General features: G+C 39.2%; 2 protein-coding genes across 3 annotated transcripts in view; one reads left to right on the top strand and one right to left on the bottom strand.

Annotated features, from left to right (window-relative positions):
* LOC107685540 (probable serine carboxypeptidase CPVL) overlaps nucleotides 1-3,591 on the top strand; it is an 11,964-nt gene extending 8,373 nt beyond the window's left edge. For both annotated transcript variants that reach the window (XM_016482158.1, XM_016482157.1), the window contains exons 12-13: nucleotides 2,789-2,971; nucleotides 3,336-3,591. In XM_016482158.1, the coding sequence (XP_016337644.1) occupies nucleotides 2,789-2,971; nucleotides 3,336-3,440 (288 nt within the window). In that variant the 3' untranslated portion in view covers nucleotides 3,441-3,591. The remainder of the gene's footprint in view (nucleotides 1-2,788; nucleotides 2,972-3,335) is intronic.
* A 1,888-nt stretch (nucleotides 3,592-5,479) lies between these two features.
* Nucleotides 5,480-18,589, bottom strand: part of LOC107685539 (cyclic AMP-responsive element-binding protein 5-like) — a 76,365-nt gene continuing 63,255 nt past the window's right edge. The window contains exons 8-11 of the mRNA XM_016482156.1: nucleotides 17,257-17,574; nucleotides 15,604-15,831; nucleotides 12,036-12,144; nucleotides 5,480-9,516 (exon numbers count right to left, since the gene is read on the bottom strand). Coding sequence (XP_016337642.1) covers nucleotides 9,392-9,516; nucleotides 12,036-12,144; nucleotides 15,604-15,831; nucleotides 17,257-17,574 — 780 coding nt within the window. The 3' untranslated portion in view covers nucleotides 5,480-9,391. The remainder of the gene's footprint in view (nucleotides 9,517-12,035; nucleotides 12,145-15,603; nucleotides 15,832-17,256; nucleotides 17,575-18,589) is intronic.

Raw genomic sequence — 18,589 nt, 5'->3', positions numbered from 1 at the left:
TAAGATGTGCTTGACAGATTGTGGTGTGGAAAATTGTGCACTGATGTTTTTAATTTTATTAATGAAAAACGTAGCAAAGTCGTCAGCTATTAGAGTTGATGCAAGAGGGAGAGGAGGAGGACAAAGGAGCGAGGAAAATGTTTTAAAGCGCATGCGAGAGTTAGAGGAATTGTTAATTTTGTTATGGACCAAGGGGCAGAAGGGGTGGTACAGGCTGGTCTGGAAGACAAGGGGCAGACTGTGTCTAAACAAGATGTAAGAGTGGAGCAGAAAGTATCAGTATCAGAAAGTATCTTTTGATGCTAACAGTTTAGGGGAAGGAAGCGAAGATGAAACCATAGCAGATAGCCGGGAGGGTGAGAGTGAGCATAGGTAGACTGTGTCTAAACAAGATGTAAGAGTGGAGCAGAAAGTATCAGTAGCACAGTTAACATCAAGAGATGATAACTGTTCAGGGGAAGGAAGCAAAGATGAAACCATAGCATATAGCCAGGAGGGTGAGAGAGAGCGTAGGTTACGTCGAAAAGTGACATGTGTGGGGTTATGTGTTGTGTCAGGAACCATGTTGAGGTTAAGAGCGAGGAGGAAGTGATCCGAGGTGTGCAGTGGAGTAACCAGTACATGATCAGTGGAGCAGTGTCGTGTGTAGATAATGGTGCGTTCAAGTCATGTCGGATAGATCATATTTACGAGTTGAACGCACATGAACGGCACCACAAACTCGTTATTACGAGTGGGAAACTCGAAAATTTTCTTTAAGCCCCGAGTTTCCGAGTTGGGGGCGTGTCAGTGAGAAACATGGCGGAATCGATGGATGCAACGTCTATAGTTGACGGTAATTTTTTGTTTAAATTGATAGTTGTCCTATAAACTTAAATTGGTCATGTTCTTGTTACGCAGCTAGTTAAAGAAATCCAAGTAAAAAAATGCTATAATTTTTGCACCTATAGGTGAAAAATATTTAGATTTGCCATGTTGCATGTTGCATTTAGCTAACAGCTTTTTTTAATCTCTGTATTTTAGCATTTGTTGAAGCTGAAAATCAATTATACTGGGATCCTGATCTAAAAAAAATATTAAAAACGCAAAACACACCTGATGCGAATTCTTTGCTCTTCATTTTCTATAAACAGAGTTAACAGACCCTGTTGTATTTTCTTGTAATTTATTAAAAGAAGGTACACCGCCATCTTGTGCCGACTAAACTGACTTGAACGCACCTGACGTCGTAATTACGACTTGTCAACTCGTAAGTACGAACGTCCCAGGAGGACTTGAACGCAGCATACGGTCCAGTTGGTTGCCTGATTTGTGAGTAGCAGTAGTTGACACTCGGTTGAGATCAAAAGAGGCAAGCAGAGTGTGGAAGTCTGCAGCCTGAGTTTTATCTAGGTGGATGTTGAAGTCTCCAAGCATAACTAGGGGATTACCATCCTCAGGAAAGGTTGAGAGCAACACATCTTATTCATCCAAGAAGTTACCTAGTGGTCCTGGGGGTCGATAAACAACTACAAAATGGATTTTAAGAGTGTAGGTAATAGTAACTGAATGAGATTCAAAGGAGCTGTAACAGCTGTTGATACCCAAAGATGGTAAAGGATTAAATTTCCTGTACCTCCACCTCTTCCAGTCAAATGGAGGGAGTGGGAAAATTAGAAATTATTGGAGAGTGCAGCAGGTGTAGCAGTGTCCTCTGGTTTGATCCAGGTCTCTGTCAGGGCCGCGAGATTTAGCTTTGAATGACTAATAATAGAAGTAATTAAATCGGCTTTGTTTACAGCAGACTGGCAATTCCAGAGACCAAATGAAAAATAAAGTAGTGTATTAGCAGACATAGGCAAAGTGTGCAGGTTGTTAGGATTGCGCTGCCTACAGTGTGTGAAACGTGGTTTGCGAGTGGTAGTGATAGGAGGGATCTGGAAACACATGGTAAGAATTGGTTTTAAAAACTGAAACAGTATGAAGCAAAAGCGATACTTATATCCCTTGCTGGTGTCCCTGCCCGGTGGGGTCGCACGGTAGAGTCGATGGTCTTCACACGAGGAGGGATTAACAGGAAGGCTACCGCGGTATACTAACCTTTTTATACCCGTCGGACAAAACGGAAATTGAATTCAGCTGAACACACTTTACTGTTTATCACAACAAAGGTCTAAGCAAGCGCACGACACTGAGAAGGTATGCGATAGAGTACGAGACCAAACGCAACTTCAGCACGTCTCAACACAGTAAACAAACAAGTGTTTCCTAGCAAAGACAACTGAGCTAAACACTAATGAGACAAGAAATAAATACACTTACGATCTGCTTTTAACTTCCACTGATTGACTGCTTCTCTCAAAGAGTATTTCTTTACACTGTCTTTTGCTAGCGCTTGAACACACTTTACTGTTTATCACAACAAAGGTCTAAGCAAGCGCACAACACTGACAAGGTATGCAATAGAGTACGAGACCAAACGCAACTTCAATACGTCACTATTAGTATTATTAATTAATATTGACGTAATATTACGTCACTATTAATATTATTGATTAGCTGTCACTCTATAATAATATGTCCTAGTAAAATATTTAAATGCTTAGTTTTATGATCAAAGCTTTGTAGTTTTTATTTTGTGGAGCAAAACATAATGCAAAGCAATACAATGATAATTGAGAGATGTACAAATAACTGTTCAAAATTTTAACATGACTTTTCTTTAAAAAATGATATGTAGGAAGTTGCTTCCGTCCAGAACTCTCTCTTTGGATTAATCTGTGGGATGGATGTAATCGTCTGTTCACAGGTGTTGATCTACAGTGGACAGCTTGATGTCATCGTTGCAGCCCCTCTGACTGAGCGCTTCCTGCCCACTGTGAACTGGTCTAAAGCGGACGAGTATAAAAAAGTAGAGCGCTTCCACTGGAAGGTCCAGCCTAGTGATACTGAAGTGGCAGGTTACATACGACAAGTGGGAGAGTTCTTTCAGGTGAGGGTTCGCAGTACTGCTAGATCAATATATTTAATTTATCAACCAATATATGATCTAATTTTGAAATGATCATCATTGGCTGAATCCATACCTATTCTGTCTATTGTTAGTTCCAAAATCTGCTTACATCCTCATCAGTAGATAAACAAATTTATTGTAATTTTTAATAACTATAATAATTTTGGTAAATGTATTTAAATAATGTGTAAAATAAATGTTACATTTAATACATTTATTATTATTATTATTATTATAAAAAACATTTGCTGTAATTACGTTGGCTTATGCCAATGTATACCAATTGTAAAAATACATTCATGACATGTTCACTCATAACAAATTTCTTTTTTCTTCTCTGTAGGTTATTGTCAGGGGAGGCGGGCATATTTTGCCTTATGATCAACCAGAGAGATCATTTGACATGATTGACAGATTCCTTTCTACAGATGGATTCTCGTCACATTGATACACTAAACTCATATTGAATGTAAAGTGACCACTGAATGAATCATTGTTCAGTTGTGTAATGTGTTTTTCAATGCAAATGTGTGCTATTATGAAAAGAGTTGGGGGGGTTATATTTTTATTGGACTATGTGTTAAGTGTAGGGGCTATGTTTTTATTTTACATGATCAGTTTTTGATTAAAGTATGATTTTAGTATAATGTACTACTTTTATTTTGTCTTTTCATTTTGAATCCATAAGGTTATTTTTTTTATATAAATACAACAACAAAAGCTGTAACACTTTATTGTAAGGACCAATTCTCACTATTAACTAGTTGCTTATTATTTTATTTTCATATTGTAATATAGCTGTAGTGATCTCACATCTGTACATTTGCATAACAGCTAAATGTTCAAGGCATTAATAAACATAAAATATACAAAGTTATGCAAGCGTGTGTGAATTCATAAATTCAATATGCGTAACAAACAATGCAATGTTTCAGCTCTGAAATGAACAGGCAAACATTTGAAGACTGCAAGTGCTATGCAAACATTATTTACAAACATGTACCAAACATGTACTCCTTTCAAAAAGAAAGGTGGTTGCATTACGGGAACAAGATTACAAAAATTAATGAAAATGTATACAATATTTATAGTTTTGTTGCAATGATACATTTATAGTCTTATTAATGTGTATTCCCCCCAAAAAATAAAAAAAAAAAAAAAAACTATGCACACAAAAGCACACATATACTCGCACGCACACACAAAAAAAATCTCCCTCCGTTTTAAAAGAATGCTATTACAAAAGACATCCATCCACCCATCCTAACAAGGACTGATGCCAAATCAACAATTTGAGATTAATGTCTGTTACTCACTGAGAGCAAGTGAAATATTTCCAGTTCAGTGTGTTCTTATATGTTATGTTGCTTGGGTAAGAGATGACGTGGCCCTGACCACCTTGCTTTGAAATGTAAAGATGCAGGAGATGAAATAAAATGCAACTTTAGACTGTTTAAAGTCCTCCATGGAGATCCAAACTGCTTTTTAGCAAGCCCCTCCCACCATATTATTACATCATCACGTAGGGTTAAACATTGCAAAACTTGTGAGTGTGAAGTCTGAGATGCCAACGGGAGTGAAAATGCATGCATACACAGATCTCAAGTTAACTTTCAAGCTCACAATCCAAAAACATTGAAACCCACACCTTTTGTGGGCATCAGAATCCCATTCGAAACCACATTATAATGCTACATGCACAGAAAACACTGAATGTTGATTTGAGTTACTTAAAGGGACAGTTCACCCAAAAAATGCGATCATCATTTTAGGTGTGGTCACATTGGGCAAAAAAGGTCCATTGTCTATTGAAGTCTGTGTGAGCTGTGCTTTATACATCTCTACACTATGGACACTTTAAAACCAAGCAGTTTTTGTTGGTTAGTGTGGTGAATCAGTTGCGAAATCTGAGTGAGGAAATCTTTCTCCCACACACGATATTCTTGTTCTCTTGAATTCCTGTTGAAATGACTGAATTTTGTTCGCAAAAAAATTGTCAAACAACAGTAAATGTAATTTCACCTTCACTCATTTTATTTTCTGCAGAACACTAAATTACATATTTTGACAAATGTTTTAGCATTTTCTTGTCCATACAGTGAAAGTCAACGAGTCAATGGTCCAAAAGTTTCAAGATTCAAAATATAAATCAAGGCAGCATAAAAGTAATCCAAACAACTCCAGTCTTCTGAAATCATACGATCAGTGAACAAAGTGGTTATTCGCTCTCAAATCGAATCATTGATCAACTAATCTACACAGAGCACAAATAAAATACGGAAACAGCGCAGTAACATCAAACCTGACTGGTTTTTGTGTTGTGACATCATGTGACACACAAGAACCAATGAGGTTTGCTATTACTGATGTGTCACCATACAGTATTTAATCAGTGACTTCATTTATTTTACACTACATTTATGTCCTTTTTGAAGTTTGAAATGTTTGGACCCCATTGACTTTCATTGTATGGACAAAACTCTAAAAAGTTTTTCAAAATATGTCCTTTCGTGCTTTTCAGAAGAAAGATAAGAAAGATACAGTATGAAATGATATTAGGCTGAGTAAATGATGACAATGTTCATTTTTGGGTGAACTATCCTATGTGAACTATGCTGGGAAACAACCAAACCACCATAAGGTCCAACAAAATCAACAATCAGTCGTGTTTCCAGTTCACCTTGATGTCACCTATTTCACAGTGTGACAAACAGGTTTTCTCTAAAGGGACAGTTTAAAGTCTTAAAGCTACAGGAGCACCGCCAAAACCCAAGCGTTCGGTTCGAAGGCCATCCACTCGAAACCCAATCCGATTGGTCCGTACATGTTGCGTTGCTCCATAGATTGACAGTGGCTGGCTCTCGCTGGTGTGGGAACTGCGAATCGCTGAGTCTTCTATATGGCTATTCCATCCTCTGCTGCGCAGAGGTCAAAGTGCATAGACAGCTACAAGATTTCCACCTCTCAATGTGGAGGTCGTTTTGCACGCTCTTGTTCCAAACACAGTGCTGCGAGGAAAGGCGAAGGGAATCAATATGTTCCATTTAGGAGGGAAGAAAAATCCTCTACAAACTGTGAAAAACATGAAACAGAGTTCTGAGCTTAGCTGCTGGAAAAAAGGCCCTTTTTCGGCAGAGGGGAAATATTCCAACATTCCAGCTTGCCTGTATTCTCATCACAGGCCTCCTTGGTTCAAGAAGGTAGAAAAGTCCATAAACACCAAAATGAGTCCAAAACAAAACAGTGTCCACAATAAAACACTTATAATTAGTCTTTACAAAAAAGCTAAACAATGTCAAGGCCTTAAAGTTCAACCTGAATTGAAAATAAATGCAATGATATCAAGGTATTACTAAGGACTGACATTCCTCCCTATGTGAGTATTTAAGACATATTCAGGCACATAGTGACATTTGGAAAGCAGTATGAAGATTGGTCTAGATCAGTACCTGTGTAGAAATAGTAAATTGCTACATTTTCGCATCGGAGAGAAACAAAAGTGGACCAAATTGTGTCATTACTTGCAATTAGACAAGGAAAATGTGACTAAAGTCCGTGACACACCAAGCCAACAGTCGGACGCCTGCCAGTGTCAGTTCCACACCGTCACCACTAGTCGGACCCTGTCGGTGTCTTTTTGGCCGATTAAGCATGTTAAATTAGTCTCAGGGAGTCGGTGAGAAAGATCACTCTGATTGGCCAACTCAATCTCACGGCAATTCGTAGATATTTTACTAGGTGGCTAATTTGTATGAATTCTTACAACCTCACTAGTACGAATTTGTACATTTTGTGAAAAATATCATGCACATATTACGAGTTGGCAAATTCGTACGAATGACCACCCCTAACCCCGCCCCTAAACCTACCCCTCCAGAAATCATATAAAATCGAATGAATGAAGTCATACACATTTGTACATATTAGCCACCTCGTAAAGTACATATGAATTGGTTGTGAGGTAGCGCTGGATTGGCTGCTTAGCTTAGCGAACCAGTGCACAAGAAGAAAAACAAAAGTGACGAAAACAAGCAAACAACAAAGAGGCTGCACACAGATGGCTGTTCTAATTTCACATCTTACCTGAGCATTCTGGTATGCAAATATTTTCATAATGATATGGCAACGAAACAACATATGGAATAAAGTAAGTTAAAAGCACTGCTTTTTTTACGGTTTGTATATCTGTAGTTCGGTTTCCCTTTTTGAATGCAGAACACGGTTGCCAACTACTGCCACCTGCTGGTATGGAAAGTTATTTCCTTTCACGCATATGCAGAATGTGCATACTAGCTGGCCTTTGGCTGTAGCCTTTGCGGCAACTTTTTGGCCCAAACACATGCGACGCAAGATAACAACAGTCGCCTTTCATCGCCGCTAGTTCTTTAATGTTGGTTTGGTGTGTCACCGTCTTTAAGGTATTTAGGACTCAATATCTTAAAGTGACAGTGGCCAACTTTATAGCTCATCGGTCCATGATCATACACTAATGAGGTATATGGGACCTTGCCCATACATCCCTTACAAAGTTCACCTTGGAATGTTATTATTAGGGCAGTTCACACAGAATGCGTTTTCACGTTCCATTGCATGACGTTTATTCGGGTGTGTTTCAATCAGCTCCCTAGGTTGTGAATCAGTGTATCATGCACTGGTAAGAACCCTGGCTCATTACACATTGAGACACTGTTTCTGAGTTGTAAAATGCCACCATCAAAACTTCTATCGTGTAATGATATGTACTGAGTTGAGGCGGTTCAGAAAATGGGATGTATTTTCTGGTAAGGGAACACAGTAGCCATAAATGTGCCCTGGTTTTGTGGTGCATTGTGAGATTTTTTTAAGAAGCAAACATTCCAGTGCACTGGAAGGATTTGTGATTGAGACAGCCAACAAAATGGCATTGCACTGCATGTCTCTGCTCCTTGTCAAGTTGTACGAAGTGCAAATGAATCTTGAGAACCTGCCTTTTGCATTTTATAAACGTGAAAATGCATTCTTGGTGAACGGCCCCTTACAGTAATAATAACATCTCAAAATCAAAAGCACATTCCCAGAACCTTTGATGGAGCCTGACAGTTTCCTAAGTACTATAGTCAAGTGCAGAATTTACCATGGTCAATGTCAAGAAGGAAGCCTCATATGATTTCCTAGGCACCAAACAAACCAGGAGTATGAACTGGGATGTATCAAAATATATCCTATTACATTTAATCCTATTAAATTTAATTTACCTCACAGTCAGAATGCCCGAGGAAGATCTAAACAATACTTCAAGTCAAAATGAAAGCTAATTTTAAGTAGCATTTAACAATGCATTTGGCTTCAGTGGAAGTTTTCCATAGCCTCAGGTAAAGCAAAAGCTTCCAAATGTCTTCCATGGCATTATTCTGGTTCAAGATTAGATGGAGTGTTTTGAATGTGGTTGGAAGGCCCACATATGAGCACAAAACATACATAAAAATGTATTGAAGTATGTGCGTAATACTTAGTCCACTCGCTGATCCGAAACAGATACCGAAATTAACTGCCAGTAGAAGTAATATGCAAACTGACGAGGACCAGCGGTAGATCTGACCAGAAGTTACACCAGCTTAAAATGAAACAGCTGATGGTGTCTTCTGAAACGTTTGAACGCCAAGTGAGATGTCTTCCTGGTGCAAGACTATTGCAGCTGTGATCTCGCCACTCTGGTAATACTCCGAAATCTCACACATGTTCAGCAGGGCATATGATCACAGAAGCTTGTGTGAGCTTGATAAATGCATTCCATTTACATGATCTGTACTATCTTAGGAGTGAAAGCCGTTTTGTTTTACGAAGATAACTTTTGAAATTATATCTGAAATGACAGGAGCTAATAGGTTGAACTTAATCTGATCTAGATTCTGGTCCGAGCGAGCAAGTGAAGACAATCAGATTGCTGAGCATGTCAGAGATTCATATTGCTTCAGGTTACTTTCATTAGGAACTCCCAATGGAGACTGACCTTCCTAATTTATCATTTTGAATTTGATAAAAAGGGGAATGTGAGAGTAATTGTTATAACAATAAACAGAAAGGAAAAGGACAGCATCTTTTTGGCAATGGAAAATTCATATCAAAAGCTATCCAGCTATCTGAATTCTGTCATTTGTAAAGGCAGTGGTCCAGTAGTAATCCAGGAACAGATGTAACAGTTGTGTTTCCATTAGTGATGTCCTTGACAAGTGAGATGGTGCCCGATGATTTATGCAGACTCCCTATGCAGACACAGAACTAAACAAAATGGTAATCAGTTTACATTTACAAATCACAAACAGAATAATAAGCTGCCACAGAGGCACAGAGGTGTGTGTGTCTGTCCAGAATTTGCAGTAGGAATGTCCAGCGTGGTGGGGGGCGTCAGGGGTGGAGTCTCTAGTGAATGGAGTTAATATCTGTGCGGTGATTGGGTGCTGTGCTGGAGGTGGTGATGGTATTGTGCTGGATGACTTGCTGCTGGGTTACAGGGATGGGACTTCCTGCCGGACTGCTCTCTGGACCTGAGGGACAATAGGAGAGATGAAGATGTCTGGTTGCGTCCATTCAGATGTCTCTCTGTCTCTCAGTCCATCTTTCCTTCATCTATCCATCTGTCGTTTTAGCCTGTTTGTCCATCCATGCATCCATTCATGTCTATCTGTCCATTCATCCATCCATATGTGACCCTGGACCACAAAACCAGTCGTAAGTAGCACGGCTATATTTGTAGCAATAGCCAACAATACATTGTATGGATCAAAATGATCCATTTTTCTTTTATGCCAAAAATCATCAGAATATTAAGTAAAGATCATGTTCCATGAAGATATTTAGTAAATTTCCTACCATAAATATATCAAAACTTAAATTTTGATTAGTAATATGCATTGCTAAGTACTTCATTTGGACAACTTTAAAGGCAAATGTGACGAGTGGGGCGGGAACAAGAGCCGTGGGAACGGAGCGAGGCCGGTGGAGTAAATGATAATGAGCGAAACCTGCACCACTCACCGGTCTTGAGTCCCACGGAGGAGCTCCGGAAAGATAAAAGGAGGAGTAACGACAGTGAAGGACGAGAGAGGACCAGGCCTGGATTTTACGTTGTTCTTATATTATGGTTTATGCGGCAGTCGTACGTGAGGGGCTGCCGTTTTTACTTTCGTTTTGTGTTCGTTCACTTGTTTATTAAAGTTTTGTGTTTAAATGTTTGCCGGTTCCCGCCTCCTTCTTCCCAATCTACGAACTTTGTTACAGCGATTTTCTCAGTATTTTGATTTTTTTGCACCCTCAGATTCCAGATATTCAAATAGTTGTCTCTCAGCCAAATATTGTCCTAACAAACCATACATCAATGGAAAGCTTAATTATTCAGCTTTCAGATGATGTATAAATCTTAATTTCAAGAAATTGACCCTTATGACTGGTTTTGAGGTCCAGGGTCATATATGTCTGTCTATCCGTCCATCCATCAATATGTCTACCTGTCCATCAATCTGTCTATTCATCCCATTCATGCATTCATTAATTTGTCCATTCATCCATTTATCCATCCGTATCTCTATCTGTCCATCCATCCATTCCTTATCTGTCCATTAATCCATCCATCCATCCATCCATCCACCCATGCATTCACCTATTGATATGTCTATCCATCCATCCATCCATCCATCTACCTATCAATGTTTATCCATCCATCCACCCACCCATCCATATGTCTGTCTATCTGTCCATCCATCAATATGTCTACCTGTCCATCAATCTGTCTATTCATCCCATTCATGCATTCATTCATTTGTCCATTCATCCATTTATCCATCCATATCTCTATCTGTCCATCCATCCATTCCTTATCTGTCCATTCAGCCATCCATCCATCCATCCATCCACCCATCCATATGTCTGTCTATCTCTCCATCCATTAACATGTCTACCTGTCCATCAATCAGTCTATTCATCCCATTCATGCATTCATTCATTTGTCCATTCATCCATTTATCCATCCGTATCTCTATCTGTCCATCGACCCACTCCTTATCTGTCCATTCATCCATCCATCCACCCATGCATTCACCTATTGATATGTCTATCCATCCATCCATCCATCCATCCATCCATCCATCTACCTATCAATATGTTTATCCATCCATCCACCCATCCATATGTCTGTCTATCTGTCCATCCATCCATAGATATGTCTATCTGTCCATCCATCCATCCATCTGTCTGTCCATTCATTCATCCATCCATCCAATCATCCATCAATCCATCCATCCGTCTGTCTGTCTATTCGTCCATCCATCCATCCATCCGTCTATTTGTCCATCCATCCATCCATCCATCCGTCTATTCGTCCATCCATCCATTTATCCATCCATATGTCTGTCTTTCTGTCCATCCGTCCATCCATCCATCCATCCATATGTCTGTCTTTCTGGTCCGTCCGTCCATCCATCCATCCTCTGTCTATTTGTCCATCCATCTGTCTGTCTGTCTGTCTGCCTGTCTATTCGTCCATCCATCCATCCTCTGTCTATTTGTCCATCCATCTGTCTCTCTGTCTGTCTGTCTGTCTGCCTGTCTGTTTATTCGTCCATCCATCCGTATATAGTTTAGGAAAAACAACTGAGATATTTACGAGATCTCATTTGTGATTTTTGTTTCCTATGAGAAGACAGGACAATAATGTGAAAATAACAAACACCACATTGAGATGAATATTTAAATATTCATAACTTCATTCATTATTGATGAATTTGGAAGTTTAAGAAGACAGGGAGTGTACATCACCTGAAGACATTTACTTCAAAGAGAAAATGGAAACAATATTTCTGCATCATAAACACTGCTAGGCAACTGGTTTGTCAGTGACTGAGAAAATGAGCGCTTTTGCCCTCCTCTATAACCAGGGAGTGGCAGCCTCCATACATTTTAAAAATGTCAGGAGTATCTATATCAGTGGGTGTGTCCTACAAACAATATAGTGTATAATCGTTATTACGTAATGTCACCTCTGGCCGTGTGGGTGCGTGACAGTACTCACTGAGGTAACCTTGAGACTCTTTCTGCATGGCGGTAATGGGACAGTCCTTATGTGTCAATAAAAGCTGTTTCAGTTGTGTCACCTCGTTCTTTAGCATGGTGACCTCGTTCTGCCAACAAAAACAATGATAACATGAAACACTCACAAAAAATCCCTCAGTGATTATATGGAATTGAATAACTTATTGCTAGTGAAAGATCCAGTCATACACTTTGGCTAAAGACATAAAACAAAACATAGTGTGTAGCAACAGAAATTAATCAAAACTAAATGTCCCTCATTATTTCACAGTTAAAAACATGTATATTTCACAAAGTACAAGTTTCCTGGATACAGTCTGTCCTGGATTTGACTGCTTAAGAGTTACTGTCTATTGAAATTCCTATGTAGTTTAAGATTAAGTTTAAGCCGTGTTTGTGACAGTTAGCCCCTATGGTTCCCTAGTATGTAAACAAATTTAAACAAAGGCACACATGTTTATGATGTTCTGTTTTTGTCATAAACCATACAATACTTAACATAATTATGACAAACATCTTGGAAAAAGGTCTCTGGTGGATGTATTGGCAGCTTCATATCAAACCTCCCAGCAGACACAATGAATTAAAGGCCAGACAAGTCTGGGTCTCATTAGAAAACCTCATAATGAACAGGCGGTGAATTCTCTGCAATTACCGTTGTGGGAAACACGAGCGTCTGATCACACAGAGTTCTTGAATTTGATTAAATGATTTAGCAGAACGATACGAAAACATGGCAGCGTTTCAGGGATGCTTGGTGGAGAAGAATCCTCGCTTTGACAGGTACCATGTTTGTGACTGTGGGGTGAATATTTCACAAAAGGCAAAACAAGCCTGAACAGTGGGACTATGAGAGTGCCAGAGTGTCTATGAGCATTCTGTCCCACCTCGGCAAACTATGCAATAACAAAGAAAAACAAACATATTTAACATGTTTTGTTCTATTGTTATGGGGAACTTGGGCTGGGTGAAATTATCTCTCACTATTTTTCAGCCTTTTGAAAATATAAAACATATCTGATCATATTTTTATTTTTTTTTCCCAGAGGAACCTTAATTTCAACCAAAGCAAATTTAATTTTAAATATTTAACGCAAAAAGCAAAATACCATAAAAATTTAGCAACAATGAAGGCAAGGTTTTTTTTAACTAAATGAAAGGACAAATTATATAGAAAATGTATATACAGTATGCACCATTTATTTACACCAGTATAAAAATGCATCATAATAAACAGAAATGTTTGCCTACATATATGTTTTTGCTAAATATACATTACCGTTGAAAAGTTTGGGTCAGTATGTTTTTTTAGAATGATTTCTGAAGGATCATGTGACTGAAGACTGGAGTAATGGCTGCTGAAATTCAGCTTTGCCAACACAGGAATAAACATTTTTAAATCAATTTAAAATAGAAAACAGTTATTATTTATACTGTATTTTTGATCAAATAAGCTCTTGGTGAGCATGGAGAGAAGAAAAATCGTACCAACCCCAAACATCTGATCATTACAGTGTAAATATTTCAATATATGGAAATTGCCAAAAAGAAACTTCAATGAACATTTTTGAGCCACAATGCCAGTGAATCAGTGTCTTCAACTGATTCGATTTTAGTCATGAGGCAAAGAGGGTTTATAAAATAAATTAAAAATGAATTAAAATCTTTACGATATTCAAAGTTTTGCTTAATTTTATATTGTCAGCCAAATCACAAATATCCTTACATTGCCTAACGCTAGTAGGAACTTTTGATAAGAGGGCGGTGTTGCCTAGTGGTTAAAAATGTAGGCTGGTAATTGAAAGGATAAAACCACACAAACTGCAACCAGTGAACCATCGACTATTGTGGCCTTGAGCGAGACAGGTTAACCTCAGCTCACTCAGATAAGCAGAGAGTGAATGATGTGGCCTGATGGGGATGATCACCGTGCCCAAACCAACCAAGCTGTTCTGGTTTCATGGTTTTAGAGGGGCTTTAGACACGTGTCATCTGGTCAGACTGGACCGCCAGACGGCCGATCACCTGAACACCAGCTCAATCAGGCTTGGAGACCTGCTGAAAACCAGCTTAGACTGGGTTAAGCTGTGGGTAGTGCAGGATACACTCAAACATCCTCCAAAAACAGACTTACAAGACTACACACACAATCTTTCAGGTAAATCTCCATGCAAATTCAAGGTCTACTGAGAGCCCAAATGGATGCGTACGAATGGAAACCTCTCGCAGATGAGATGTGTCGTGATGCTCAGAGGTTTTATTGGCCTACAAACCACACATTCAGCTGCAGCTGACTGTGCTCTGGTTACTCTATAGACCTCAATAACCCATTGACCCTGCCCTCCCCACAGCCGTCCCCGTCTGCTCTCCATCGACAGTAGCTTCAGCTGTCAAATGAAGGGTGTTTATGAGCTTCTGTGGTCTAGAGTAAGCTAATATCGAGTGAAATATGAAGCCCCGCGTGAAATACATCTCAGTGTGTTTTCCAAAGCGAAGTGCGCTTTAATGCTTAAAGGGTTAGTTCACCCAAAAATGAAAATTAGCCCATGATTTACTCACCTGCAAGGCACCCTAGTTGTATATGACTTTCTTCTTTCAGATGAATCTAACTGGAGTTACATTCAAAATTGTCCTTGCTCTTCCAAGCATTGCAATAGCAGTGGTGGGGGGGGGGAGTTCGTTCAACAGTCCAAAATAAGTCAAATAAAGTGCGCACATCCATAATAAAACGTGCCTCACACAGCTCCATGGGGTGAATAAAGGCCTCCTGTAGCGAATCGGTGCGTTTTTGTTAGAAAAATATCCATATTTAAAACGTTATAAACACTTTTCTCTCACTTCCACTAACTGTCATACGTGCAAGCAGTTCTGGGCGGATGACGTAGGACGTATGCGTCGCACACGCGCCTGTGAGATATACTAGTCTCGCGAGTTTGTTTACAGGAGCAAAGGAAGCAAAGTTTCCTTACTTTAGTCAAGGAAAACCAGTCTCCTCTTGGCTTATATTGAAATTCTCCTACATTTTTCTTTACAAATCCTCGTTTTGTGCTTCTAATTCATGACCGGCGTTTTGTTTTGCTGTTTCTCCTCCACGCTTCCGCATTCGTCACTAATCACCGAACCTAATGCTACACATACATCCTACGCCATCCTCCCGGAATGGCTTCCGCCTACGACAGTTAGCGGAAGTGAGAGAAAAGTGTTTATAATGTTTTAAATATGGATTTTTTCTTACAAAAATGCATCTATTATCTACAGGAGGCCTTTATTCACCCCTTGGAGCCATGTGAGGCATGTTTTATTATGGATGGATGCGCTTTATTTGACTTCTTTTGAACTGCTGAAAAAAAACACCCGCCCAGTGCCATTATAAAGCTTGGAAGAGCAAGGACAATGTTTAATATAACTCCAGTTAGATTCATCTTAAAGAAGAAAGTCATGCTTTGAGGGTGAGTAAATCATGGGCTAATTTTCATTTTTGGGTGAACTAACCCTTTAAGAACAGAGGCTTTCAGCTGAGGAGAAGTGTACGTATGAGTGATTCTGACCTGCAGCTGCATGTTGGTTTGGGTGAGCTCCTCTGCTTTCTTTTCTAGCGACATCACCCACACTTTCCTCTTCTGTCTGCAGCGTGTGGCGGCCGCGCGATTCCTCTCCAGGAACTTCCTCCGGCGCTCGTCGGGGTCTTCGTCCACGACCCGTCTACGACGACCTACGCTGGGCGGCGGGGACTGAATGGTCTGCGTCGGATGCATTTGCTGCGCAGCTGGAGATAACTGGGACAACATAAAGTCTGAAGTTACAATTCTTCCCTAAATTCATACATCTGGCTGCCGGCCAATCACCTGTCTAACATCTCATCGCTCAGACCTCTTCAGTCAGAAACTTCCTGTCTGGGAGTTTTCTTTAAAACAACATGTGCCCTGTACATGTGGCCCTACAGTCCTATGATGGACATCTGGGTGTGAGAAACAGCAGTGTGATTTACAGGCTGCCCCACCCTCATAAAGAGGTGTCAGGGCCCGGTTTTCCACGGCACACGTCCACTCGGACCAATACTCTACAACACCCTGAGAAACAGGGCCACTACCAGCGCACAAGGCCTACAAAAAGCTTCTTTGACATATGCTTGGCAGTTGACATGTTTGCCGTCTTTAGATCATTACAGGTTTCTGGAGGCGATGGAAAATGCAGAGGCTTTGATGGTTTGTATGTATACAGGGCCCCTTCTTTGGCTTAATAATACATTAAAGCAGAACCTTTGAATCACAAAAAGATGGATTCAGAATTTTAAATAGACAGGTTAATATTACATAAGAGTGAGAGAAAAATCTAGTTTAAAACACATACAGTAGTTCTAAGAAATGTACTCTTTATTTCATATAGTTTTGAAAACCTTTTATAATAATTTTCAACAAAAATGTGGTGAAAGTTATACGTAAGAACTGTTTTCATTTACAGCTTACATTTTCAACAACATACAGTACTTTACATTTTCCTTTCAGTTTGAACACGTGAATGTAATTTTTTAATTATTAAAAATGCTTTACATATGATGTTAAAAGTAAAAGTATTTTTAAAAACATTATAATTACTTCATAAATGTCATTATGCTTTTAAGACCACAAGATTTTTTTTTGTATCATATGACATTTTACAACCTGAACAAATCTTGTGTTGTCATAATTCGCGAGTTTGCAGGTGTCTTTCTATGATATAATTTCCTGTATTATTTTTTTTTTCTGTGTGTTTCTGCATGTTGGTCGCACCACAACTTTGATTTGGCAGACTAAAAATTCCTTAAACATTAATAATACTTCAATAAAACTTGAAGTGTTAGTTTGTTTATTTATTTATTTAATTAATTTACCTTATTTTAAAAAATGTCATTCTTTTAATAAGGATTTGTTCTTCATTATGATATTAGGACAGTTGTACCACCCTGACATTTTTTATTTTATTTTCAATTACTTTTAATTTAGAAATAAAAACATAATTATTAAGAGTTTTTCTGGCAGATGTTCACAACATGGCCCCAGTTTAACTTTTTTTTCTGATGTTTCACTCTCTCAATTTATCCCAACTCAAGTAAACTCGAAAAGTTAAATTCAGCTTAACTCATCAATCTCCACATCAAATGTACTCTCCAAATATTGCAGTATTAGAACCTCAACAACTGTATCTCCCTCCAGGTTCAGTACCTGTGAAGCAGCAGAGTGCATGGGTTGGTGTGGAGAGGTCTGATGTCCGTGTGCAGGGTGCAGGTGGGGCGGGTGGGAGTTGTGGTGCCCGTGGCTTTGTGGGTGGTGATGGGCGCTCTGTGCATGGCCGGGGTGGTGGTGGGCATGGTGTGGGTATCCGTGGGGCGGACCCTGCATGTGCTGGTGAGGGTGAGAGTGCAGGTGGTGGTGACTGGCCTGATCCTGCCGCGATGGCATCATCTCCATCATATGACCCATGGAGTTCATGCTGCCATTCGCCATGCCCCCTGGATGGTGGGCAAGGGCAGCTTTCAGTCTCTGAGTAGAAAAACAGGGAAAATTGTATATGTTAGTATTATGACTAGCAAGGTTCAGATTTTCCATTTAAAAATGCATTTTTTTAGTCCACTGAACAAAAAATGCACCTAGACTTTGATTAGCACATGGAGGCCATGATGTGAACAATGCAAAAATTGTTTTCTTAATGAATATTTCAATGAAAATATCTAAACATCATTAAAACAAACAATTTACAATTCAACATTCAAATATATGACTAGTGCTTGCTGTAGCAGTTTGCAGCGTGCTTCAGAAACCCTCCACCTTCCCCAGCTCCACCTGTATAGATCTGCTACTAGGTGATTCATGTATGCTATATGGGGGTTATTTCATGTACACTCGTGGTCAGAATTATTGGCACGCATTTTCTTTTCTTGATTTTTTTTCTTGAAACCCTCCCAAACAACATGTGGTGTAGGTGCTGTTTGATTTTTTTTAGAAGTTTCTGACCCTGAGACTCAACTATTTTCAGCAATTCTCCAGCTGTGGTCCTTGGAGAGTCTTTAGCCACTCAAACTCTCCTCCTCAGCGTGCATTAGGACAATATAGACACACGTCCTCTTCCAGGCAGATTTGTAAGATTTTCTGTTGATTGGAACTGCTTAATTATTGACCTGATGGTGGAAATGGGAATATTCACTGCTCTAGCTCTTTTCTTAAAGTCACTTTCTAATTTGTGAAGCTCAATTATCTTTTGCTGCCCATCAGAAATATATTCTTTGGTTTTTCTCATTGTGATGGATGATTAAGGAAGATATTTTACTCATAAGAATTTCTAGGGGTGCCAATAATTGTGTCCAACGTGTATTTGAGAAAAAACATTGATTTCATAACGAGATTTTCCCCATTTTCAATTGTTTTAGTTCAATGAAATGTTAGATATTTGTGAATTTTTTTAAATAAAAGATCAAAATGATTAACAATGCAATTTTATTTTCACAGCCTTTTTTGATCATATTTACCAAGGGTGCCAATAATTCTGACCACGACTGTA

This window comes from Sinocyclocheilus anshuiensis, unplaced genomic scaffold (genome assembly GCF_001515605.1).
Source record: "Sinocyclocheilus anshuiensis isolate Anshui unplaced genomic scaffold, SAMN03320099.WGS_v1.1 scaffold185, whole genome shotgun sequence".
Lineage (NCBI taxonomy): Eukaryota > Metazoa > Chordata > Actinopteri > Cypriniformes > Cyprinidae > Sinocyclocheilus > Sinocyclocheilus anshuiensis.
Note: the sequence above shows the minus strand (reverse complement) of the source record. Positions and strands in the feature narration are given on the sequence as shown.